At 40.8% G+C, this 27,855-nt stretch overlaps 1 protein-coding gene across 2 annotated transcripts; it reads left to right on the top strand.

The window, feature by feature from the left end:
- The first annotated feature begins 52 nt into the window (after positions 1 to 52).
- On the top strand, positions 53 to 27,855 carry syt12 (synaptotagmin XII). Of its 2 annotated transcripts, none has more exons than XM_040026280.1 (8): positions 53 to 773; positions 14,150 to 14,210; positions 14,765 to 14,958; positions 15,807 to 16,211; positions 21,210 to 21,425; positions 23,205 to 23,325; positions 23,835 to 23,968; positions 26,108 to 27,855. In XM_040026280.1, the coding sequence occupies exons 2-8, from the start codon at positions 14,165 to 14,167 to the stop codon at positions 26,279 to 26,281; spliced, it is 1,290 nt and encodes a 429-aa protein (XP_039882214.1). In that variant the 5' UTR covers positions 53 to 773; positions 14,150 to 14,164; the 3' UTR covers positions 26,282 to 27,855. The 2 variants fall into 2 exon arrangements, with proteins under 2 accessions (XP_039882214.1, XP_039882215.1); XM_040026281.1 differs by lacking the exon at positions 53 to 773 and adding an exon at positions 2,102 to 2,122.

Here is a 27,855-nt window from a genome sequence, read left to right as displayed (position 1 = left end):
GTTATGCAATTTCACACTGAATCATCCCTAACAGCTCAAATCTCAGATGAATCAGGGTGGTGGTGATGGCGGTGGAGGAGGTGGAGGTTTGTTCAGCAGACAGATTTTGATCATTTGAGGTGGGGGGCGCAGGAGAGTTTTCACAGGCGTCAGATTTGTGGAGGGATGCTGAGGGTGACTTCAAAAGTTTGGGTGTACCTGTGTACCTCTCTCTCTCACTCAAACACACACACGCCTCCTCCTCGTGTGCGGGGTTGTGTAACAACAGTGTGTGCACGTAGAGCAGGCAGGTCCTCCCCACTGCTGCTGTTGTGAAGCCTTGAAGGAGGAGGAGGCGGTGGTCGAGTCTATCGAGCAGCCCGAAGGTAGAAGTTGCGCTGCAGGGGTGGGACTTCATTTGTGCAGTCGGTCGGAGGTTCATCTGCGGCTCTGGCTGCAGCTTTCTGCAGACCTCAGTGACGGAAACACACGGACCCCTCTGAGTTGAACATCAAACCCTCCTCCTCCTCTTCTTCTCCCTCTTCTCCCTCCTCCGGTTGGCCGTGTCTAAACGCTTCCGGATGCGCTGACCCAGCAGCAGCTCCTCCACCATCAGCACCATCATCAGCGTGAACGCCGTGTCCCTCCCTCCACCTCCCCGGGGTAGATAAACCCGACCGGCACCGCTGTCATCGGATGGAGAGAGCCGCCTGAAGAAGGGAGAGCGGTGGAGTTGGTCTACCCCCCACCTCCTCTTCCTCCTTCCTCTCCACTGCGCCAAAAGAAAACTCCCGGTAAGAAATGCATGCTAACTCCGGCCGGCTGGCTCGGTCGACCACCTGCCAGCAGCTCCGTGCGCTCCCGCTGAGCATAAACATGCAACCCAGACCCGGGACCTTGCTCCCGGGCTTCCGTGTTGGCATGAGGGGATTCATTTAAATTCATTAGAGACGCCTGTGAATACATTCCAGCAGACGGGATGGCGGGATATGCTTCGCTTCTGTGTGTGTGTGTGTGTGCGTGCGTGTGTGTGTGTCTCTGCCTGGCTTTTTGATCCAAATATTGATTTGCGTTGCAAGTCGACTGAAGTGCAGGCGCAGGGCACGTGAGACTGGTTAGATGCTCACGGCTGCACAGGTTAAAATTAATATGAAACGGCACTACGAGAAGCGGGAGCTGTCCGTGCAGCACCACTTTTGCCGAACTCCATCTGAGTCAAATGAAGGGCAGCAGTGAGGATGCTGTGAAAATATGGAGACGGCTAAAAGTTGCTTTAAGACAGACGTTTGTTGTTAAGATTTAAAGCAGGGATAAAAACGTTGGCATCATTGGAAAGTTCGGGATACTTTGGAGTTGAGTATCGTTGTAAAACCTAGCTCACTTTCACAGAGGTGGATTAAAGTTATTAACCTAGTAAGTAACCTTTTTACTTAGTAGGCTGACAGTTTGTGTTTAATTTTACTACTCTATAGCAGGGGTGTCAAATATAAGGTTCGGGTCCAGAATCGCCCGCCCAGGACTCCAATATGGAGTTTATTGTAGTTTTGAATTTTCATATTAGTTTTAAATTTGTATTTCATTTTGACTTTTTAAAAAATTCAGTTTAGTTTCCAAGGTAGATTTTCTCATGTTGGTTTATGTTTTATTTGTTATTAGTCTCAGTGTTTTATTCCTTTTATTGTTATTGTATGGGGCCGTATGTAAGAGGCAGGACTCACAGTTTTGTAGGCATTCAGAGTCTCAATACAGCACTTCACACATACATCAGTGACTCGTAAGCTAAGGATATTTTTATTTTCTTTTGGTTCATTTTCCAAGTTCACAAAATAGTTTTCAGTTCATTTTTATTTTTTCACATCTAGTTTTTAGTTTAGTTAACTACAATAACCTTTGAACGAACACATAGAGTTTGGACTTCTAATTGTATTTTCTATGATATTAGCTTTTCCTACTAAGAAAAATCCCCATGGTCACTCATAGTGCACTAAAGTAACTAAGTGTTACATAAACATTTAAATCAAAGAAAATGCTCTTTGTTCACTGTTTCCTATGTATTTTCATTTATTGTTTTTCAGTTTAGAACATTTTGTAATACAACTGTCTGACAAAGAACGCATACAAGACATCTTAGCTTCTATTGTTGGTGAGTGAAATTTTGTAATTTTATTTGTGTTCATTAAATTTTTTCATGAAAGTCATTAGCAGGTACCTGTTTGTGATGCAGCCATACTGTATGGATTCTCCTCATGCTGCCAAGTGTTAGCTGATAACCTTGCACTGCACCATCTCAGGCTAATAGAGTCACTTTTGGCCCAAAAAACAATAACATGGAAACAGCTAAAGCTGAAACCAAGAATTCAAACGAGGACTTTACAAACCAGTGGGTGATGTCGTAGTGGCCATGTCCATCTTCTATATACAGTTTTTTTTCTTTAATCTTTCAGGTTTTCCTCCAAATGTTTTTTTTAATTATTATCATGAAAAAACAGATAGTGTAGTTCAAATGAAACATGATGTCACCACTTGGCTAAAGTGCCAGCAGCTTAAACATTACCCATCCTTAGGGAAACACGGAGGTAACAGATACACACTAAAGGCTGGAAAACAATGTCAGGATCTCACAGAGAGGAAAATTATACAAGTTGAGCTTTTAATTTGAATGTTTTCCACCATAATGCTATTAAATGATGTAGATAATTATGCCTTAAAGATAGTAATTTAGTTAATGCTCCTTCCTGCTCGGTGTTTTCTGCAGTGATATTTGTGACTTTAGGGGCCTCGCTTTTACTCTTAAGAGGACTGTTTGTACCGACTCCCTGGGAACCTTTTTGTATCAGTCAAAGGATGTGTAGGAGCAGACTCTCTGTACTTCAGAGGTGTTTTTAGTAAAGACGAAATGAACTTAACATCTAAAGAGGATTTAAAATACCTGTTTTCTTTTTTACTTTTATTTTGACATTTGAAATGAGTGGATTCATCTCATTAGTCTGGCTTCCTCCATGAGTGTTTTCCTGCACTTTTCTAATCGTGCCGAAAGTCTGTGTGAAGCGACGTGTGTGTCGCCGTCACTGAGTTGAAATACGAGATCCTCAGAATCTGATTCCTCCACCAGCACTCGCAATCATCTCAGCCATTCGTTTAACACCTACTCCTCTTTCTCCCTCTCTGTCATGGGCTTTCCCTGTCTCTCTCTCTCACACACACACTCTCTCTCTTTCAGCCTTAACACACTCTCTTCACCTCCCGTTGTCCGTGTTGAACTCCTCTGGGAAAAAAGTGTTATTACATTAAGGAAACTGAGAGCACTCAGACGAACACCGGCTCTGCGAGACTACGGTAACACCCGAGGCCCACAGCCATTATCAAAATGGTATTTCTTAACAACAAGGACTGGGTTTCCCTTAATGTATCACATCCAATATTTTCAGACCAGACCATGTAATGGATTGACTCGTTTTTTATGGTGAATGCCTGTGGTCAGAGCAGTTTAGCTGCCAAATGTAACTAGAGCTCACCTCTCCCAGAGATGCCTCAAAAGGCAGCAAGGCTACAGAGAGGATCATAAAGTGTCCCGAGATGAATCACATTTAGGAGACTTCAGCTCTAAGAGCAGTGAGCAGTGTTGACACAGTATAAAAGTGGCTGCTTAACTTCACTGTTATCTTGAAGCGATACAACATTGATGCTAATAAACAGGAAGTCCAGCATTGGGCTATTCTTTAGGTTTAAAGCTAAAGCTGTTCAAAGTAAGTACCTATTTCTGCCCAAATAATTTTGCACTTGAGTGCAGTTCCTTAAGAGTTAATCAATAAATCTGTGCTCAAAGCCTTTAACCTCTTTGGAGAATTTAAGCTTCCACCCACTTTCACATTACTGAAATGAAGCAAACCTTTATCCGAGACATTAAGGCAGGTCCAGCAGACACTTTCTAAGTGCTTTCCCTGTCCTTATTAGTCAAATTGTGAAGTGGTTAATCTCATAAGTAGTGGGTGTAATTAATTACAGGGACAGAGAGCAAAACATCACACATAAGCACATTAGCTTTTCTGTTTTAATCTGAGGGCAGCAGGTTTGATTACAAAACTGATGAAAAACTGTTGGCATGGAAAAACTCATTTCAGGTGCAGGAATAAATGCAAACAGTCAGCAAATTCTAACAGGCTATCATTTTAAGGGCCGTGGTTATGTTGTGATGCGTCCATGATTGAGCTGATTCTGTAATAACAGCATGTTCTGTCGTCCTGTGACAGAAGGCAAAATCCTAACAAACGTTACTCCATCATTAACTCAACCAAACAGGAGTAGTGCTTCTGATTATCCACTCTGTGCTGTATATCGGCCTTTTGGACATTTGACTGCAGGATTTTTCTTCATTGCAAAACACCCACAGCTTTTTCTCTCTCTGGCAAAGAATGAGAGAAAATATTTAACCTCCAAATTTCTGGGGACAAATCAAATTCCGGTTGTGAGAGTTGTTTAAGCAGCTCTCCGCTGGGTAATCACATTAGATGAAAAGCAAACAGCTCTCTGAATTCTACTTTTGCAAAAAAAGAATTTTCTTCTCCCTCCCATCATCATACTTTGGATTAAAATTGATTTGCAGACATCTTGACACTCTCTTGATCAGTCACTGGGACATCATGGCACACAGCATACTCATTTGACAGATTGCCAGTCCATCTCAAGCCCAGCACAGAAGAGACATCCATCCATTCATGCTTGAATTTGTGAATTTAGAATCCCCAAATAACCTAACATGATTAACTTTGGATTGTTGGGGGAAGTCTGAGTACCTGGAGAGAATACATGCAGGCAAACTGTTAGTAGTGCTTGCTGCAGGGTCTGTTAGCGTGAGCCCCAAGTTTGCACCTGAAGCACAACAATGACCACTGTCACCAGTTACAGTCCAAGACAATGGAGTCTGAGAATGTCTAACTGGATGACGATAGACGGAAAAAAGGGGCGTGTCAAGAAGGGGGGCATGGGGTGACACCAGCCCCTTCTAAAATATGATTGACCCCCATTCCTGGTGCCACCTCACAAAAGTCATTGGACTAGAGATATATCAGTTTTTTAAATCCACAAGAGTACTTGTACTAGTACTATGTTGCTTTTTGATTTCACTCTACTACATGTATATTCTGAATGCCATTATTGGACTTTGTAATTATAAAATATAAAGATTTTGTTAATTTACTTTGGACTCACTAACTGTAGAAAAATAAGAACTTTCCTGTCAATCGTTTATCGATGAGTTAATTATTTTGATGTAGTATAAATTAGAGATGGACCGATCCGATATTACGTATCGGTATCGGTCCGATACTGACCTAAATTACTGGATCGGATATCGGAGAAAAATAAAAAATGTAATCCGATCCATTAAATATCACGAAAGCACCTCACAAAACTTGCAACACGCCGTAACTCACCTCAGAACGTTAGCACGTCGGAGCAGTATGCATCACGTGATAGAGCGGCTGTGGCATGCGGGACCTGTCGGTGGTCTGGATAGCATTTGGAGCTTCGCTAGCAACCCGGCATTTCATCTCCGACAAAGTTATCCCCGAGAGAAGTAAAGCAAGTGTGTAAGTCCATCTCTGAATGTTTGTAAAGCATTCCTGCGTTAAGCTTAACAAGCGACTGCCTCTTCTTGCTGCTACTTCAATCATGAAACTGCTTAATGATCAGCTGATCGGCTTTTCTGTGCGAGTCCGTCTCTCTTGTTTGTTTTTTGTTTTTGGCCCACTTTGCACCAGAAAGAGGAAACCAGCGGCTGAACAACAGCAGCACGTTTAAGCTTGATAAGCTGTTGTTAGAATTTATTTAATATTACTTTCTACACCAGGATCTTTTTCTACGTGGCTGACGCTGGTAACTGTGCAGGGGCGGATCTAGCAAAGTTTAGCCAGGGGGGCCGATAGGGCATTAACAGGGAAAAGGGGGCACAAAGACATACTTTTCTTTCTTATTCTCATTTAAAATGTCTAGCTTTTAATAAATAATTATCTGACACCCAAAGTTTTAATTTGATGTAAAAGGAATAGAAGTCAATTACTGTATATAGTGACTATTAAGTCTAATATATATACCCTAGTAAGCTATAGTACTTCTTCCTTTGGGAAGGTACCATCTGTGCAGTCTGCAATTTTGTTGAAGAAAGATGTTGAATCTATTTAATATTTCTTGAAAAATAATTGATTTCTGTGCATTTTTTTTCACACTGCATCAAATTAAGGTTGATTACGTCGATTAAGCATCATGAGGTGGAGCGTGAGGGGTGGTTCCCTATTTTTTATTTATTTATTTTTGTTGCTGGGAGTTGGAACCCTATTAGTTAGGTTGCTTAATATTTACGCTAAGTACTCTTTAAAATACCAGAATAGGGAGGATGGTGTAGGTTTAAGTTTATTAGATTGATCAGTATTGCTGAACTATGAAATTTTTTTTTTTTTGCATACAGGTATAACAGAATAGCTTTAGTGTAGTTGTTGTTTTAAACTTGAGTATGAACTTATACAAAATGCAGCAAGATATAAAAAAAAAACAGTTTTGTTGATTAAAAAACACTATATCGGATTCATATCGGTATCGGCAGATATCCAAATTTATGATATCGGTATCAGTATCGGACATAAAAAAGTGGTATCGTGCCATCTCTAGTATAAATGGTAATATGTGCGGGCCGTCTTTATCAATAGGAAAAACTGTACAAATTATGAAAGTACAGTTAAAAGTTCAAAATCTATGCACTCCTTCACATTTTCTAATAATGTCCAATGGGCCGGATTGGAGTCTTTGCTGGGCTGATTCTGGCCCCCGGGTCTTATGTTTGATGTAATGTTTGATGTACCTCCAATAATATGTATATGATTCTGAAGCATAATTACACATGAGTACATTGAGTTTGGATACTTTTATATATTTGACTATACAACTTGTGACCTATTAAGCTACTTAAGTAGCATTATCATTTTTAAAAAGCTACTTTGGGGGAAAAAAAGTATCCCTCACAAGATCAAGTTTAAATTCCTATGCAGCTCCACTTTTCACATAGTAAATCTGCAGTATGATGACCATGACCTCCTGTGCTTTTGTACTGTAAAAGTTTTGAGTTTGGTGTTTTGTTCTTTAAACTCAGTGAGTGATGGAGTTGACTGGCTCCAACACGCAGAGTCTTCTTGCCTCCACTGGCAACGGCCAGTGCTGACTTTTTAAAAAGTGGCGCCGGCTACTTTTACTTTACTGTGCCGTCCAAACCAGAAAGTCAAAGTGCAGCCAGCTTGGAAGCAGACTGATGCGAGGAGGCAGGACAGAAGGAACTGAATGGACAAATATTACTTTGCTGACTCCACACAGGCCGCTGTGTTGGGTTACATCACACTGTTTCACAGAAAGCGGCAGGGAGGAAGTTAATTTGATTATGAGCCACTGGGCAAGATTAAAAGCAGAATTGATTGATCAGTTATTGGGAGAGCCAGGGAGTGAGAGAGTACCGGAGAGTCTGACAGGCCTGCGATCCCCTCCCCCTTCTTCTTTTATCCCTTCCAGTGCTCATCTGTTTCCTATTGGTTTCTCCAAACAGACATTCATTTGTTATGTTGAAGCATCATCTCTTCTGTTATCTCATTGTTTTACCCAGTTATCTTACTTCACTGTTTATCTATACTCTCGCCTCTTCTTTTTTTGTATTCCTCTGTGTGTGTGTTCCTGTGTGGGAGAGGGAGACTATAAATCCATGTTCTTATTGATCACGCCTGTTTTAATATGCGTCTAAGAGAAGCCATCATTTCCTTTCTTCCTTGTTGTTTGCAGCAGCAGCAGCAGCTGTGCCGTAGTTATATCCAGTGTGTAGAATCTTCATCTCTGTGAGCAGGTGTGTTACTTCTTTGTGTCTGAGCTGAATTTGTGGGTCAGATACAGATATAGAAGAGGCTGCCTGGTTTGTATGCAGCAGCTACAGTGTGTGTTTCTGGCTCTAGGTCAGACCGCAAAGAAACCAAAATAACAAAGTGAGGTTTTCATGCTTTTAAAGTGTGGGCACTCATATGGAAATTATTCATAACTGAGTATTTTTCTTATTGTAGGGTAAGCTTCATGATATCGGTTCATGTATGTTTTACAGTTTCTAGGATGTGCTATAATTTTTTTTTCTGTTTTGAGGACCGTAATTTTGTGTTTTTCAAGCCCCCAAAAATGTAAATTACAAACTACATAGTGATTTTGTCACAGTGGGACACACAGGTGTATTTATGGAACGGATCCAAAAGAAGAGATGGGTGAGCATGAACCTGGGCAGAAGCAGAACCTGACAAGACTTAACATGAAGACAACAGATGACCCGACAAAGAAGAGTAAGAGACAGAGGACTTAAATACACAGGAGGGTAATGAAGGAAGTGGAAACACCCGGAGAGACACAGCTGACACAAATGAACATGACACCACAAAGGGAAGTAAAACAAAACACACTGAACATGGAAACACTAGACTCTTCAAAATAAAGCAGGAAACATGGAGAGACGCAGACATGACAACACAAGCTTGACAATTAAAACATTGAATGGGGAGAGACTAACGCACAGGCAGAACTGAAAGTAAAACACTGAGGACAAGATAGATGACATAGAGGACAGGAAAGGACATGACTCAGGAGACGTGGGAAACAAAACTAGAATAAAACTCAACCAAATCCTAACACAAGAACCTAAAATACTTCCAATATAACATAAGAAATCAAAAATTATTATTATTATTTTTATTTTATTATTATAAACACTATGTTACTACAATGGTCGTAGCATATCTATATATCTTTGTTTCCTAGCTCTTCCTAGATGCATTTATTAACTTGGATAAAATTTACTATATAAAGTACTTAGGGTACCAGGATTATTAACATCTGTATCGCTTTTGGGAATAAGTTTTATAACACTAAAATCCTTCAAATTATATATATTATGTGTAGCTGATCTGAAGACGAATGGCGGCATTACGTCTAAGTTACATGCATGTGTACATTGTTGACATTACATCTAAATTATACGTTTATGTTGTTAACATAGCGTCTACGCTAGATGTACATGTGTGATGTTGATGTTTTGTGTACGTTGTTTTTTGTGAATATGTTTTAGTTTAGTCTTTAGTCTCACTTCAGGGGTCACTGGAAGGTCACTGGAAGGCATTGTCATGCATATCTTTAAATAAGTGTTTTCATTACTGAAGCTAACAAGCGCCAATGACCTGTAGGCCTAGTTTTTATTAAATATAATTCAATTCAATTCAGTTTTATTTATATACCACCAAAGCACAACAAAAGTTGCCTTAAGGCACTTTATACTGTAAAGTAACTATCATACAATAATGCAAAGAAAACAGAGAAAACCCCAACAATCATACGAACCACTATGAGAAAGCACTTTGGTGACAGTGAGAAGGAAAAACTCCATTTTAACAAGAAGAAATGGATAGATACCATATTTCTAAGACTTTTAGGAGAGAGTACAATAACCTAATTTTTAAGTGAATTTAGAAGCAGAATATTAGAGGTCATCCAGGTCTTTATGTCTTTAGACATTCCTTCAGTTTAACTAATTGGTGTGTGTTACCTTCATGAACAAATAAAGTTGGGTGTCATCTGCATAGGAGTGAAAATATATCTGTGGAACTCCATAATTAACTTTAGTTTGCAAAGAGGACTCTGTATTTATTTAAACAAACTGCTATGATAGAGAGCTATGATACAAACCACTGCACTGAAACCTGACTGAAAGTCTCCAAATTACTACTGCCAGCTGGAAGGCCTGTGGTATGTGACTGAGATAGGTTGATCAAATTTAAGATTGAAGCATTAATTAATGGTATGATTTCTTTGAACAGTCTTGTAGGAGTGGGGTCTAAAAGACATGTTAATGATTTGGATGATGTAATTACTTAAGTTAACTCAGAAAGATCAATCAAGAAAAAGAATTCACCTGGCACTGAATCTTCTTCAGTGCCAGATGCCGACACAGCGCAGAGCAGCTGCCTGAATGCTTCTCCCACAGAGGTCGATTATCTTGTCAATAATTTTACATCTCCACTGTGTACGACTCTGGAAACAGTAGCTCCACTGGAAAAGAAAGCCTCAAATCAGAGGAGGTTGACTCTCTGGTATAACTCTCAAATGTGCACCTTAAAGCAGATAACTCGCAAGCTAGGGAGGAAATGGCATCTCACCAATTTAGAAGGTCATCATTTAGCCTGGTTTGCTGCTTTATAAAAAAGCCTTTCATCACTGATTGAGGAAAATAAGAGTAACCCCATGTTTTTCTTAAGCACTGTAACCAGGCTGACAAAAAGCTGTTATACTGCTGTGAGTTTCAATCACATACAGCCTGAGCAATAATATGTGGGTGACAAGACCATGTGCACAAATTCTCTTGTCACAAATGATAAGGGTCCGATCAGGACTGCAGTCTTAGTGCCTGGAGGAAAATCAAATCTTCACTCTTTCCTAACAAATCCAAACACTGTGAGATATGAAGCTTAATAATATGTTGTTATAGTGACAAGCATGCATTATGCTTTACTCCAAACTTCTGCTTGTTTTAATTCTTCTCATTACAACCTCATTACTGTTTCAGTAAATTATATTTCGCAATTTTTCACTGTTCCATCGCATTAGTCTCGTGCCGCTTAACAATTATTTTTTTGCAAGCTGACATTATGACAAGATACTCATTCCATGCCTTTTGTAGTAATTAAAGTCCTCTCAGCAGAGCAGAGCAGCTGTGCTCTGTGTGCAGTGAAGAAAGAGAATATGGCTTTTGGCTGTTTGAGGAAAGTTATGAGATTGCAAAATCTCTGCAGCAGTGGTGAAATAAATCTTAACAAGTGGGAGAATCGAGATTATGTGGGCATGAAGATGACACATCGGCGGGAAAGCTGTAATGCACACTTTCACCTTTCCCTTCACAGCCGTGTGCTAATAAGCTGTCAGCTCAAATCGAAAAGAGGAAACAGCAGCACATCTGATAACGAGAAGAAGACATCGGGGTTCAAGCTGCAATTTTAAAATATGCTGCCATCTCTTCTTCTGTTTTCCTCTTTCTAGCTACTCAGCTTTATCGCATAGATTCTTTCCTCATCAGATCGTCTTCCTTGATTTTATGTGCTGGAACAGAGACGAGGAAACCGGGAATGAGTGGTTTTAAAAGCAACAAATGTCGCAAGCCAGAATATATTCTCTTCTGTTGAGGACGATGCATGTGAACTCCACCTTTGAGCTGAAGACTGCTTCTGTGTTAGACACGTATCAATGAATGCGCATGGGCACAGATTATTTCTTTCATGCTTTTTAGGACATGGCTTCAAACCTACCTTCCAGCAAGATATAGTATCAGACATATAGTTGCACAGTGTGCTGTAGCTCCTCTGTGGTCCCCCTTGATCTATTGCTACTTATGACTCAGTCCTGTCTGTGCACATCTGAGGAAGCACAATTCAAAGACTTGAACTGCCAGTTGCAGGAACATTTGGTGATCAGTGCAATACTATTTGTGTTGTACTTATTGCAGAAACACATTGGCTCAGTTAAAAACTTTTTTTTCCCCTTTTAGCTTCCATCCATCCTCCCGTTCATCCACACATCAATTTTTGCAGGGAAGCAGCCCAAGCAAGATGTCCCTCTCCCCAGCTATCTCCTCCAGCTTAATCTCTCCAGCATATCCTGGGTCTACCACGGGGATTCCTCCCGGTGGGACATGCTTCAAACACCTCACCCAGGTGACCGCCGCTGCCTCCCTTTTGATGTGGAGGAGTAGCAACTCCACTCTGAGCCCCTCTCAGATGACTGAACTCCTCATCCTATCTCTAAGGGAGAGGCCAGCCAGCCTTTGGAGAAAACTCATTTTCACCCTTGTATCTGCAGTGTCATTCTGTCGGTCACTACCAAGAGCTTATCACCATAATAGGGTGAAGTGGCAGGAATGAAAATCAGCACCTCAAAGTCTGAGGCCGTGGTCCTCAGTTAGAAAAGTGTGGAGTGCCTACTCCAGGGTCAGGGAGAAGCTGCTTCCCCGAGTGGAGAAGTTTAAGTATCTTACGGCGTTGTTCATGAATGAGGGCAGAGATGAGCGGGAGATTGACAGACGGATTGGGGTCCTGGATGCAGTGATGCGGATACTGTTTGTTGTGGTGAAGAGAGACCTCAGCGTAAAACTCTGGGGGACTTTGGTTTGGAAAGTTTTTCTCTAGTTTCTGCCACTGTGCTCTCTTGCTGTTTAACTTTTGAGTCATTTCACATTCACATCGCTCACTAGCTGTCCCCAGTTTGGGTACTTATATAATAAGGATATTACTTACCTTAGGGTAAGGAGGAAAGACTACTAAGTGTATAAAGGTTAGAAACAACCTTGAGCCATTGTGTTGGATGATAATTGGACTTTATCCTGTGAACGTACGCCACAGAAATGCAGTGAGCATGTTTTGTAGTCTATTTCTGTTCCCAGGAAGCTGGACATCATTATTCTGCCGCCTTAAACCCACTGAGGCGTTGGAACACCAACGCTGCCTTATTGTTATTTACTAAATCCGTCTGAGACCTTGTCTTGCTCTCGCTCTTATTCCCTTCCACACTCTCTGACCCTTCTTCCTCTTTTATGCTGCTTCTGGACCTCTTCTACACTCACATGTTACCTTAAGCAGAGCTGAGCTGATCTGAATCATGCTGGGCCCTGATAGGGAGGTGGTGCTTGGAGCTTCCTTCTCAGCCAGAGATTCCGTGTGCTTTGCTAATGGCACATCAGCAGCTGTCAGTGGACCCTGCACTGCGTCAGCCAGCATGACTGTGGTCTGCAAAGCGCTCAGCAGAACTGACACACACACACACACACACACACACACACACACACACACACACACACACACACACACACACACGCATCCTGCAGCCCCACCCCCTCCAGGCCTTTTTTCTATATCATTAGTGTAATGCTCCCATTTCCCCAGTGCTGCTCAGATATGGGGGAGATTCCAACAAACTCGGAAGGAGGAGGGGGGAGGAATGAGTCACACACCAGTGACAATGTTGGGGTTTTTTTCAGTTTGCAGAGGAAGAGAGGGGTGCAAGAAAATGTTGTTTTGTCCTTTGACAACAACGCCTACTGCTATTTAGAGGAAAAACAAAACCATTTAAATGTAATATATTTTTATTGTTAACTGGACAAAGGATTTTTCCTCCTGTCTGGCAGCTCTGGGCAGGAGGAAAATTGGAAGATCTCAGAGAAGATTCATGGACATAGTGAAAGAGGACATGCAGAGGGTTGGCATGACAGAAAATAATGGATAAATGGTGCAGCAGAAAGCAGAACAAGAAGAGTTAAAGAAACTTCCCTGTGTGCACATACAATTATAGTGCACTAGCATTCAGAAGTCTGAGCCCTGAGGTTTTTGCCATTCATTTGAAAAGAACGTGTGTTTATTTTTTTATTTTTTGAAATTCCCACGTTTCACACAACAACAAAAGTCACAGATTTATGTCTCATGGTTTAAGCATTTTTTTCTGAGTACTGCAAATAATATATATATGAACATTGTTATACAAAGGTTTTCCTGTGTTGTGAGAGGAGTGTCAAGTGCTGTAATTTCAGGGAGCATTTAAACCTGATAACAGGCTTCTCTCCTTGAGGCTAGCGGCTTAAAGCTAACCACTAATAGCACGAGATGTCCCATACTCCAACCAAACTGTAACCAAGTCACTTCATTTCCCTTCAGCTCCTCAGAAAATAATCCCCTTTCATCTTTTTTTTTGTTTGTTTTGTTATTGTGTTGGATCCGGAAGGCACTCGTGAAGGGATGTTTTCCTGCTGATGACCAGATGAGAAAACACTGTCGAATTCTTGCAATATATCATTGGTCATGAACACCAAACCTAGTTATGCACCAGTGTTACCAAGCATGCATCCTGTTTATGCATTTTGAAATGGCAGCAGATGTCAAGAGTTATTAAGGATAAATAGTGTAGTTTGTCATGTGGCACAAATCAGGTTTATGTAACCACATTTGCTTGACGGTTATTGCCAGCACGGTGAAAAGGTCATTTAAGTTACAGTTTGCAAAATCATATTAGATGTAAAAAAGAAAAAGAAAAAGAAAAAAAAGGAACTTATTGTTTGGTTGGGTTCTTGCAGGCTGGCTGCAGCACCATGTCCTCGGCTCAGAGTGGAGATATATCAGGCTACCATCTGAGTGGTGAGTAATTGTTTCTATACTTACTTTGTTTGAATACCTTTGTGTGGATTAGTGTTTGACAACCGCACTGTTATATTTGCACAGACCTCATCTCACATGGAGGCAGTGCTGTTAGAAAGCAGTTTACATTGTTCTGTAACTGGCTTATCACAAGTAGAGATAAAGCTGGCAAAGTCCTCAAGAAGTTTCATTTCAAGTTTTAGGAGTCCAGCTCTGTGCAGGCTTCCAGTGCCTTTATAGATGCTGTAGCATTTAATTCAAACCGGCATTTTAACTTGTTTGTCAGATTTTTGTCAGATTTGGTTCCCAACCATCTGATTTACATAAAACTTTATGTGCTCCGACTGACTCCCAAAGCCACCACTTGGCATTAAATGACAAGACCTGTAACAGTGGTGACTGTGCTCAGTCACTGGGAGCTGTTCGAGATTCCTACTCAACCTGATGTTCTCCCAGTCTGTTTGCCATGATCAAACTATGACTTTATGTAACTACAGATGAAACAGAAGTTTATAAGGAATTCTTTAAGCATTTGTTTTTTGTATCTGTTTTAGTGGTGCGTAACCCGCCAGGCTGGGAGGTTGGGATCTACCTGGTGGGCTTTTTCGTACTGCTGGGCCTGGCTGGGCTTAATATCTGGAAGCTGTGGAAATCTGGAACTTTTCCAACGCCGTCTCCTTTCCCCAATTTTGATTATCGATATCTGCAAGAAAAATATGGAACCTCCTTCTCGGAAGTCAGACAAAAGGTACCCGTACAATATCAAAAACTAGAAAAAATACCTGCAGATTCACGCCGAAGCAGAGGCAACTTTGGTGTCAATTACAAGTAAGAATCTGATTTTTTGAGATTAGTTATATAACTGAGCATAAAAAAAGCTGAATGTCAGTTTCTATTACAGGTACATTCTGCAGTGATTATTAAAGATAAATTATTTCACTTGACAAAACTAAGAATAATACACTAATAATATTAGATTTATCAATAGTAACACACACATATTTCTGTGTTACAACTTTTTGCAGTTGTTTCTTAGCATTATAGTGTAAATCTGTGGAAATGAATGCAATTTGAATTAATTTGTCCAGTCTCAGTCTACTTTTTAATCTAACTTTACCTTATTTTCTATTTTCTTTGTTTTTCATCACTTTTTTAAAATCAGGACCACTACTATGTATCTAATTGCTAGAACAAAGTTTATTAGATAGCTAGCTAGCTATATAGCTATCTCACTAGCTAACTATCAAATAAACTTTGTTCTTCTGTAGCAGCTGATGTCAACAAAGGTTATGTCCAATACTCGTTAGTTTTTTTCTTAAACGCAGTTTTGTGGAAAAACTAATTTATTCATGATGCATATGTAACAACTAGCATACAAACAAAAGTGCATTAAAGTTGCTAAACAGCGAGCTATTCCTCTGAAGAGTTGGTAGAGACCAGTAACAGAGCTAAAAGACCATAACAGATGAATTATTACAAGTATAGCCGCTCCCTGAATCCATTCTTTGCTGACAAGTTCATGTTTCTCAAGTGAAAAAAATCCTTGAGGTGTTAAAATGTGGTTTTGTCATTTTTTTTTTTATCCTCTACTCAAAGAGAGTGGCAGCCAATAACCACCGGCGAACCTCCACCACATCCAGCCGTAAGCCTAGTCTGGCCCTTGGCGACACCCCAGATGGCTTCAGGGACCTGGGCCATTTGGAGCTAATGAGTAGAGAGTTGGACCCATCAGGCATAGCTCAGCTCAACCGATCAATCTCTACCGACTCACTGAGCTCAATCTCCTCTATTGCCAACAACTTTGGTAATGACTTCACTGTTGGCCAGCTGGAGGTGACCCTGGAATTTGAACCATCCAAGCACCCGGGCCAGGGGATGGGATTGCTCCACATCACCCTGCAACAGGGCAAAGACCTGCTGGAGAAGGAGGAAGGCGACTTCCCTGGCTGCTTCATCAGAGTCTCACTGGGGCCAGAGGAGATTAATGTGGGAGTGACAAGGGTAAGGAAACCTCTGCCTTCTGGTATTTTCATACTATGGGAGACCTCATGGAATCTGTGTGATAGAAAGATAAATTTTACAGGGGCGACCGTGGCTCAGGGGGGTTGGGAAGCGCATCTGTAACCGGAAGGTCGCCGGTTCGATCCCCGGCCTCTCTGTCCTGGTCGTTGTGTCCTTGGGCAAGACACTTTACCCTACTGGTGTTGGTCAGAGGGGCCGATGGCGCGATATGGCAGCCTCGCTTCTGTCAGTCTGCTCCAGGGCAGCTGTGGCTACAACTGTAACTTGCCTTCACCAGTGTGTGAATGAATAGTGGCATTGTAAAGCGCTTTGGGTGCCTTGAAAAGCGCTATATAAATCCAATCCATTATTATTATTTTAGATTTTCTTATGTTTAAATAAATGAATACAAAATGTAGGTTTCATTTCAAGGTAATTTGCTTTGCAAAAGGTTTGAGGAAAAATATGACAGATGCTGTGTTTAATTCATCTAGAATGTAAAATGTCAAAAAGGACAGTAAAGGTCTTCACAGTACTTGTTTTATATAATAAATAATAATGGCTTTCAATGGAGTTTCACTTGTAGAAGGTACTAATGGTTATTTTTGTTTTTCAGTACCTCATAATTATAATTAAAGTGGGACTCTGTTTTTAAAGGGGAATGGCTTTCCCTGTTATGTTTTTTTTTTTTTTTTAATGTTTTCTAAATACTTACTTTTTTGCATTTGCTAATTAGCATTAAACAGAAAGTAGTAGCTAAGGATGCCTGGCATTTCCCCTGTTTTGGGACTATAGTATTTAGTCTTTACTCAAATACAGGACAAAAACCCCACCCTCATGATTAACCTCATCAATACTCATGGTGGGTTTTTGCAGTTTTGAAGGCAACACGAATGCTTAAACTCCTAATACTTAAGAAACATGACACAAAAATTCAGCATCTAAAATTTAAAACAAGTTTAAATTAGGCAAGTCAGGAAAATCTGGAAAAAGCAAGAAGAGTTTTCCTACAAAGGAACAAGGCAAGCAAACAAAGCTAAATAAAGCAGACGAAAACAGAATTCAGGTTTTTGTGCAAGGCCAAAAGCAGGCAGAATACAAACAAGCAAAAAAGATCCAAAGCGAAAATCTGTCAAGTTGTTCAGGGTGGAGCAGAAGTACTGAAGAACTAATGAGCAGAGTGGGAACAGGGATGTGGAACATCAAGTGATGCAGTAGGTGGGGAGGCAGGACAGATGTGAGGACCTTGTGTGACGACAGAGTTACAGCAGAGGAGGCAGATGACCCACAGATGAATGATATAAGTAAAACCATGACTCACTGGTGAGATATTTTACACGGTGGCAAAGTTGATGAAGATCCTTAGAACAAACCAGCTGCCATGGCTAAAAATGACCATTACAAGTAATATAATGTTTCACAGATATAAAAAAGGACAATAACAGCCAAACCTTAAATTTGAGATAAAAACATTATTTATTAACAAGGTAATCAAAGCGTGAAAGCAAGCATCATACATAGCTGTGTTAATGTAATGTAGCGAACACATGTATCATGACAGCTGCGGTGTTCCTCGTTAGCTTGCAATAAAGTGTAAAAATGTGATGGGGGGCCTTTTTTTATTCATGCTTTTGACTGCTAAAAGAGCGGGTTTGTGATGCTGGAGGACTGAAACTAAACGAAACATGAAAGCACAGCTAGTCGGATGGCTAATTAGCACTTAGTGCTGAGATGACTGAACTTAAGATAAAAGTTGCTTCTGATAAATTTGTGGAGGAATAACGTGGCATCGAAAGCCTTCCTGCTCAGTGAGGGCAGTTTGGGCTCCCTGGAAATGTGTTTAAGATCTCAGACCTGGCTGAATTTTAGACAGAGACAGTGATACGTCCCTCAGGAGGAGATGCTCGATCCTGCACCTCGACAAGCCAGTTCTTTCCTGTCCGTCAGAAGAGCCCATTTCATTTGCTTGAGTGGACAATCCCCCGAGAGCTGCAGGAAGGTTATTTCACATCTTTTACTGGATCAAGGATGCCTTTAATGTCTCCAATGGGCAAGCCTTTCTTACAACGAGCAGTAACCCCAACAATTATAAAAGTACATTAATTATCTCACTCGGAAGAATAGTGCTTTAAAGACACTGTAATTTGATGAGCAAGACAATGCAATGGCACATTCTGCAGTGTTTTCTTTTTTCTCAATTAACTTTTCATTTTGTCATTTAATGGAGTACATAATGACTTCTATTGGAGTGTAACACTTACCAGCCAGTTTAGATACAGTTGAACATCTATTGTTTAATCAGTCAATTAGTGCATTTAGACAAGACAAGATGACCCGCTGAAGTTCAAACTGAGCATCAGAATGGGGAAGAAAGGTGATTCAAGTGACTCTAAACGTGGCATGCTTGTGAACCAGAAGCGCTGGTCTGTGTATTTTAGAAACTGCTGATCTACTGACATTTCCCAGCACAACCATCTGTACGCTTTACAGATGTTCTGAAAAAGAGAAAATATCCTGTGAACAGCTATTGTCTGGGTGAAAATGCCTCGTTGATGTCAGAGGTCAGACGAGAATGGCCAGACTGCTTTGAGCTGATAGAAAGCCAACAGTGATGCAAATAACCAGTCGCTACACCCAAGTTATGCAGAAGAGCATCTGAATGGACAGCACGCTGAACCTTTGGCTACACAAGCAGAAGACCAGACCAGGTGCAAATCCTGCCAGCTAAGAACAGAAAACTGAGGTTACAGTTTGCACATTCACAGCCAAATTAGACAACAGAGGGTTAGCAAAACGTTGCCTCGATTGCTGCTGCAAGTCAGAAGTCAGCATAAACAAGAGGAAAGCATGAACCCGTCCTGTCTTGTATCAGTGTTTCAGGCTGTTGTTGGTGGTTTGATGATATGGGGGATATTTTTTTGGCATACTTTGGGCTTCTTAGTACCAACTGAGCATCATCTAAACACCACAGTCACAGTTCACCCATCATATGATAGCTGCTTTCATAAAGATAACGTGCCGTGTTACAAAGAATCATCTCAAATTGGTTTGTAGAACATGACAGTGAGCCTGCTGTAGTCAAATAGCCTCCACAGTCACTACATCTTAATCCAAAACAGTCTGAGTAAATCAAATTAAATCATTTCAGCTGCTCACTTGCTTCATTAAGAGCATTAACAAAACATTTACTTGTACTGCATTCCATTATAGCTTTTGTGGTGCATTTTCTTACTGATAATCTACTTCATTTTTAGCTTTCCTTTAAATTCACCACTAGAACAATTTCATCACGCTCTTAGTAAGAAGCAACTGTTCTGACAAGAGAAGAAACAAGGCGTCGTTCCCGCCATCTGCTACACCTGGCGCTCGCCTTCTGCTCTTGGCACTAACGCTGCCAGAATATTCACATATTTCTTCCACGCTGTGAGTCATCGCTCCATTGTGGGGCTGTGGTTTTGTGCAGGCTTACACGGGATGCCGCGGGGACTCGTCGGTGCCCCAGTTTTAGTTGCCGTGCCGTTCGGAGGGGTTTGATCTGACGGTGATCATAACGGGAGCAGCCGCCGATGCAGCAGCTTTAGTGTCTCCCTCTTTAATGTCAAGGGAAGACCAAAGGAAATGCTGACATCAGCTTTACTCGCTCCGATGGCCACGCAGGCCTCCCCCCACCCCCCACCCCTAGCATCTATGCTTCCTTTTGCTTTTTTTTCTTCTCCAGCGCCTCTCTGTGCTGTTACTGCTTTTGTTTTGCGTTCTGCCAAAACCCCCAAGCCCCCACCCACCCAAATACCCCGTTTTCTCCCTCTTTTCCTCTCATTTATTTGCTGTCAGTTCTTCTTGCCTGTCGTGTTGCATGTAACAACGTGCACACACGCCTCTCTTTCTTTCTCTCTTTTTATTGGGGACTTACATCTCCATTGTAAGCCCCCAAAAGTGATAAAGCTAATACTGCAAGCAGGCAGTCTCACACGGTGGTGCAAGGCTGCTCAAGATGCTTTGTATGTTGTATGTTGCTACTTTTTTCTCTGGATCCCGCAGGTGCTGAGCAGTTATGATGCTATTCAGTTGGTTGATATGAAGCACAATCCAAGGTCAAGCCGCACAAGCTGATTTGTAGACCCTTTGCTCTGCTCTAAATTCACATGTCCTCCACGCCGCAGCGCGTTGTCGTTTTGCTGTTCATCACTGGGAACCCCAGGTGACCTCGCGATCTCGGTTATGATGTGTTTGTGAGAAAGCTGCAGTGTTTTTATTTCAGACACATTTAGCAAAAATATTCATGCTGGATCTCATACTTCGAGAACAAACACTGGTGTGTGTGTGTGAGTTGGGGGGTGGCTATTATTAAATCTGCTATGTTACTAGTTGCCTGGTAACTTCTGACCGCATCGGTTTCCACACATCCCCTCAAGACCTGATGACTTGAAATTACCATTACAACTGTAGCTCTAGCAGCCTCTGTCTTTGATCTTAAGTAGTCATGGTGTGGTTTGCTTGTCAGAGACTGTTTTCCACATTAAAATGTGTTCTGGATGACAAGAAAAGGAAATGAATAGTGGTTTTGTAGCATTTTTTTCTGGTATATCAACAAAAAAGAGACCTTGTGCTCTCAGGTGGTAGAGCATGTCATCTACCAATTCCAAGGTTGGGGGTTTGATTCCTGCCTGCTCCAGTTTGCATGTCATCAGATCCTTGGGCAAGATGCTGAACTTCAAGTTGCTCCCTGATGTGTCTATCCAAGCGTGAATATTAGATAGAAAGCACTTAGTGTAGAAAAAGCTGCTTGTTTGAATGAGGCATAAAGTTGTAGAAAGCACATTGAGTGCTCAAGTAGATTACAAAAGTGGTATTTAAGACTAGTCAAACATATTACACATTCCTCTGAGAAGTATGGTGCAGTTGCACATTCTGTTTGGTTTATTTTCCATTGTTGTTGCATCATTGTGTGTTTTGAGTTTGGAATATACAATCCTGCAAATTGTCCACCACCTCCTACAGGTCCAGACAAATGCATTCACCGTGATCTTCGATGAGCGCTTCTCCATCCCCATGGATTCTTCCAGCCTGGAGGAGTACAGCCTTCGCTTTGCCGCTTTTGGTATCGATGCTGACGAGAGAAATATCAGCGCAGGTGTAGCAGAGCTCAAGCTGTCAGACTTGGACCTGACCATCAGACCATTCAACGCCTGGCTCTATCTTCAGGATGTCAATAAGGTGTGTTGATATAGAGAGAGAGACAGAAAAATAATGCTGGAACTGGAACATCTAAGTTCTGTCCTTGCAACGTTTCAGGAAGCACAGCGGTGTCTGACACCATCTGCTGGACATTTAACAAAACTACATGTCAGATCCAAACAGAATCAAGGTCAGGTCAGTGAGGGTGCTTCCTAAATGGAAGAAGCGTACAGATTTTTTTTAATTCTATTGTGAAAACTATGTGACAATATCAACATAAAACTAATAGATACAATTTACCATGATAGGTTTAGTGGCGACAGTTTAACAGGATGGGAGAATCATTGTTACCTCATCACTGGATCAAATCTTGTCTAAAACTAAATCTAACAGCATTATTTTTTTATTTAGAATTCAACATGTGTAATATTTTTCAATAACATTTAAAAACAAATGTGATGTAAAGCACATATATTATATCATTTATTCTCAGCAAAACTGTGTCCTCAGTGAGCTGATCAGAGAAGCCTCATGCTGTGGCAAAAACGATGAACAGTATCCACAGAGCCTGGAGTGAGGCGCTGCAATAATCACGTATATTAAAGATATTTAATTATGAATAATTAATATTCAGTTGAGTACACTTCATTTCTGTTTTATTTATAAAACTATTCATAACAGCAGTTATTAACAGCAGTCACCTCCAGTAGCTTCGCATTGCAAGATAAAGACCTTACAATATTTGATAGAAAATCCCAACTATGCTATGATCTGCTATGAGCAAGCACTTGGCGACTGTGGGAAAGACAAACTCCCCTTTAAAGAAAGAGGCATGCAGCAGAACCAGGTTCAGGGAAGGGCAGCCAATTTACTACCAGTATTAGGGCAGTGAGGGGAAAGACAGGAGATAAATATAAGAGCTTAGAGAGACAAGGACAAAACGAACTATTGGAGGGAGAAGTCAACGACATGTGGCAGCGATATATGAACACAAGGGGAGTAAAAACAGGGATGAGGAGGAGTGCTTAGCGCATCATGGGCAGCCTGAGCTTGTAGCAACACCACAAAATCATTTATCAAAAAGGAAGGTTTGGAACCTAAGCTTAGAGTAGAGAGGGTGTCTCTCTCCCAAAGTCAAAGTGGGAGTGGATTTCACAGGAGACGAGTTGAAGCCTCTGCCTCCTATTCTACGTTTGGAAACTCTAGGAACCACAAGTAAGCCTGCAATCTGACAGTGAAGGGATAATATGACACTTTAGGGTCATTAAGATGGGATCCGGTTGATTATTTAATGCTTTTTATTTGAGGAGAAAGATTTTAAATTCAATTCAGCCAACAGAGAGAAGTCAGCATGAGAGAAATATGATCTCTCTTTCTAGTCAGCACTATCTCGGGGTGTTTTGGATCAAACGAAAGGTATTCAGGAAACCTTTACAACAATCCGATTACACAGAAATTACAGTAGTTCAGCTTAGAAGGAATAAACGCATGACTGTTAAACGTGATTTACTCATTTTGACAAAATGATGAATTAAAAATTAAATGTTTCAAAACTCTATACATTATGCACTAACACTATGCAATAAATATATAATTTTAGTAATTCAGACTTTCATTTTCATATATTCTTAATTGAACTAGAAACGAATTTAAAGACTGTGTGTAGCTCCTTAAAATTAAATGAAATCCACAGTAGTAGGAGTTCTGATTCGCCATACTCCAGTCAACACGTTACAGTCATTCTGTCGGTGCATCGCCTTGACTGGAAATGTATGATGTTGTATTTAATGGCTGCCATGCTCTGGTTTGACCCCACAGGCAGTGGATGCAGTCGGGGAGATCTTGTTGTCTCTCAGCTATTTGCCAACAGCAGAGCGTCTCACTGTGGTTGTGGCTAAGTGCAAGAACCTGGTGTGGACCAATGGCAAGAACACCGCAGGTCAGGGATGCTTTTTGTCTGCAGGGTTGTGTTTCCTTTCCATCATTAGAAGTTAACCTGAAGTGTGTGCATGAGCGTTTTGTTTTGTTTTTCATGTCAGCTGTGCAGTGCATGTGTATTAATGTCATTAAATCTGTGCCATTCTCAACACGCTAACATCTTGCGAACAAACAAAATGCTTATTGATTTAATAGCAGCAGCCTGTCTATTTTTATTCAGTAAAAGGACTAGATGTTATAGTCCCTGATAATGCATTGCTTTAAATGAAGAAAATCTTGAGGGATGGCTGTTATGAGGAAAGGCAGCCCAGAAACTTTATGGAATTTCTTTAAATAGTGTGTCAACTGATAATGGTCACACTGCCTGAGACAGCGAACCACACTGAAACACCGCCTCCAGAGCTAATTCTGTATACAGAGCTGTGAGTCTACCTGATTTGTCTCCAATGAGGAATTTAGTGGATGTTCTACAAACTATTCACTCTACCTTCACTCCTTCTCCTTCATCAGATCCATTTGTCAAAGTCTATCTGCTGCAAGATGGCAGGAAAATCAGTAAGAAGAAGACTTCCACCAAGAGGGATGACACAAACCCCATTTTCAATGAAGCCATGATCTTCTCTGTGCCGTCGATCGTTCTGCAGGTATGTTTCAGACCATGATTTATTCTTTTCCAGAATAAGAAAATGCTAATAGGAAACATTATTAATTAGTAGGAGGAAAAATTAAAAACAAAAAACAAAAAACAACACAAGTTTTGCAGGACTTAGGCTTCTTTTTGGCGTTACACTATTATCTATCTCAATCTGTGTTTTATGATCCTGATATGATCCTCTTGTAAAAGTGATAAGGGCTTTCAAGTAAATGTGCAATAAATTATAAGTATACAAATAAAATAAATCAAAAGTTAATATGTATATGCAAAGGTGGTAGCAAGTCTAGAAAGGCCATTATTATTAGCTGACTAACACACTCACAAGGGAAATATTAGCATGCTAACTTGAGGCCGATGGCTACGATGTTGACTTGTCTTGATGCATGCTCAATCATTCACGTTACTAAATCCCAAAAGCTAATTCTGTTCATCAGGAAATAGTGTTTTCAGAGGGAGAAACGTTTCATCAGTCATCCAAGTGACTTCTTCAGTCTCAGCTGACTACAGGTTTCCCCAACCTTACAATGATTCTAGATGAGAATATTCTTAAAAAGGTGTTTAAATTCACTGAGAAGGCTCATTTGTACAGTATGAGAAGTCTAAGACCAGGCAACAAAGGAAGTTTGACTTACTTGTTGTGCATGGGAAACCACAGGAAAATACGGAGAGTGTCCTCAGCGGCCAGAAGAGAAAAGGATGCCACACCGGGCATGTGGACAAGTGGGTTAAAAATCTGCCTGACAGACAACTCACCCAAGCAGAAAAAAACATCCTTTCAAAAGGGTTGAGCTTCAAAAGGGTTGACGCAGAGACAAATCCAGCTAGTGGAACTGATCGCAGCCACAGAAACAGCAAATTGAAACAACAAAATTGCAGACGTAGCAGCAGGGCAACTACAGACGAAGGTTTTGGCCTGTCTCAGCAATGCAAATACCCCAGCATCCAACATCAGCGTGGAGGAGAGGAAGGCACTAGCATCACTTGTGTTCAAGTCACTGAAGCATTAGAGGTAGTTCATAAGAGATTACAGGATGACCCCAACCTCAGCAACAGGACCACTCTCAGCACCCACCAAGTGTGTTTGCTTTTGGAACTGTGTCTTAATTACACTTATTCAGGTATGTGGATGACACCTGGGTGAAAATGTAATCTCAGGATGTACCACAATTCACAGATCACATTTCCTTGGTGGACCAACACATCAAATTCACCAGGGAGCAAATGAAAAGTGGCAGGTTAGCCTTCTTAGACTGTGAGATTTCTATCGCTAATGGTGGGCATTTAAAAGTTGATGTGTACCATAAACCTACCCATACAGATCAGTATTTAAGGTTTGACTAGGGCCAGGGAAGCAGAAGAACATCACATCAAAAATCCCGAGTAAATATAGTTATCCCAGCTGACCATTTATTGAAGCGTCTGATTGGCAGTGATCCTAAGCAGACTCCAACACCTGAAGACTCCTTAAATTAAAGGAAAGCTTGCCTAAGAGTGTTCAGAATGTTTTGAAGAATAAAGGTTGTCATACCAAATATTGTTGTTTGTATATGTTTTAATTAGTGCTGTCATAACGCCATAACGCCATAACGCGTTGATGCTGTGCAGCCCTACGCACGGGGCGATCGGCGCTAACTCGCTAACGGGGATTTGCAGCGTTATTGCGGTTATGCCGTTAACGTCATTTTAACGAGATTAACGCTGACACCACTAGTTTTAATAAATCTTTGCATCCATTTCCAATTTTACTAGCAAACAATAAAACCATGAAGGGTGGCTTTAGACTTTTGCACATTACTGTATGCTGGTGTGGTTCTTTAAATCTTTCAGTCGTTGGTTCTCAAGTGCTCGAATAACCAACAAACTGAAAGGTACATTGTTAAATGGTCTACATATATGATGGTGACATAATTGAAATCCTGTAGTGGAAACTATGCCTTTAAAATGCATGGATCATTCAACCCCCACAAAAATAATCTGTTAGAAAAAGTGCAAAAGCGTATCGAGATATGGTCAAATTGTTGTTGTGACACATGTATTTAACTAATTCCATAAAGCTTTAGATGAAGAAAAAAACCCAGCTGAATCCTGCTTAGAGAGAAGGTTATGTAACCACGTTTGTGCTCTGCAGGAGCTCTCTCTGAGGGTGACGGTGGCAGAGGCCACAGACGATGGCCGGGGTGAGAACCTTGGTCATGTGATCATCGGCCCTGAGGCCAGCGGGATGGGAATCACTCACTGGAACCAGATGCTGGCAACTCTGAGGAAGCCCGTGTCCATGTGGCACCCTCTGCGCAGGATCTAGTCACCTCAGAACATACCTGACCCGATTCGAGTACAACACTCACTTCTTCAAATTCCTTTGAACTCTCCCTTTGTTTGTTGCCATTTTTACATTGCATAAGTTATATGTCTCTGTAACAGAGACATTATCACCCTGGGTTGTGTATATTATAAATGAGTTTAGTCACCTCTCACTTTCATTATTTTGTCTTCATTCTCTCACCTCGAAAGGGAATTGGTCTGAAATCCGACTCTCCTCCAGTGAGAGGACTCGAGTATGTGGATGTATATATTGCTGCCTTAAAAGTAGTGATCAAATGTTTTATTTTCAAATTTGAAAAGGAGCCCGGCCTTGGCAGATGCACTCCCTCCCTCTGCATGGTGCGTGCGCTGGTAGAAGCCGATTGTAAATGTTTGGAGAATGAGCTACTGGATGAGAGGTGAACTTGTTTCTCTTTCAGGAAAAGCACCCATTTGTCTTTTCCCATCAGTCACTGATTGTACCTTCTTAATTGAATCGGTTCTAGAATTGAGATGGGTTAGCGCTCTTGGATTTGATTATCTTATATTTGTTAATAGTGTGGTTGATTAACATTAGCGGTTTTGGTATGTTCTGTATTAATCATGCTTAAATCCAGGTACTCTTATCCAGGTGAAATAACTGTAATTTGTAGCAGTGGTTACAGGGTGGTAAAATCAGAGGTAATCAGCATATAAATATCATGCCATGTTGTTCTACTTTTACCACGATTAACGCAATACTAGTTGTATAAGCATATTAGGAGGTGTAAATACTGCAGTATAACATTGTTTTCATTTAAAGTTTTCTCTTCTGGGTGTAAAAGACATGTTTTTCATATTATGACTACTAATAAAATGCTGAACACCATTTGTACAACCCTATATTAAACACCCATGTCATTGGTGATTGATGAATTATTGTTATTAAAACACCTCTGGGAATTTAACCTTTGATGTGGAGTGTACTAACCCCCTGGAATGGGTTTAAAGTTTCTTTTACATTAGAGGAAACATCTTGATATCCTGCGTGGTTTTCACTGGCCACTTGTTACATTCATTATAGCTGTTGTTGTTAAAACTGCCCAGAAACATCCCTGGCCAAAAGCAGGTGGTGGTGGGCAGGGCTGGGTGTTAAGTGGAAATAATGCCGAAACATTCAAATGAAGACAGCGTGACAAGAACCTCGTGAAGGTCAGGATGTCAAGATGGCTTTTGATCAGTCTCAGACATTCTCTACAACATTGTGCAACAGTGCTTCTGAATGTGAATTATCATGTGACATAGCCGCTAACAATCTTTTGGATTTCTTTCTTTTTTCAGACACGTTTTAGGTCAAATTATGATTTATAACCTCACTTTGAACACACCTGTGGTCATGTAATGGGGAAAAGTTTCCTACTGTGCCAAATAATGAAGCAATATTTTCATTTACAGTCAACATTGGCATTCAGTTTGATGAAGTTGTAACTAACATTCAGCCATGCATGAAGTTATTTAGCATTTGATGTGAATGTGCCTCATTAATAAAATGTATTGTGTGAATGCCGTTTGAAATAAAAAGTGATTCAACAGTTA

Source organism: Simochromis diagramma, unplaced genomic scaffold (genome assembly GCF_900408965.1).
Source record: "Simochromis diagramma unplaced genomic scaffold, fSimDia1.1 OVJJ01000293.1, whole genome shotgun sequence".
In the NCBI taxonomy this organism is placed as follows: Eukaryota; Metazoa; Chordata; class Actinopteri; order Cichliformes; family Cichlidae; genus Simochromis; species Simochromis diagramma.
Note: the sequence above shows the minus strand (reverse complement) of the source record. Positions and strands in the feature narration are given on the sequence as shown.

Excerpts from the sequence above, each read along its gene's own strand:
- syt12 (XM_040026280.1), top strand. The coding sequence starts at position 14,165 with ATGTCCTCGGCTCAGAGTGGAGATATATCAGGCTACCATCTGAGTG. Across the intron at positions 16,212-21,209 it reads TTAATGTGGGAGTGACAAGG|GTCCAGACAAATGCATTCAC; the intron begins GTAAGGAAACCT and ends CACCTCCTACAG. Across the intron at positions 21,426-23,204 it reads ATCTTCAGGATGTCAATAAG|GCAGTGGATGCAGTCGGGGA; the intron begins GTGTGTTGATAT and ends TTGACCCCACAG.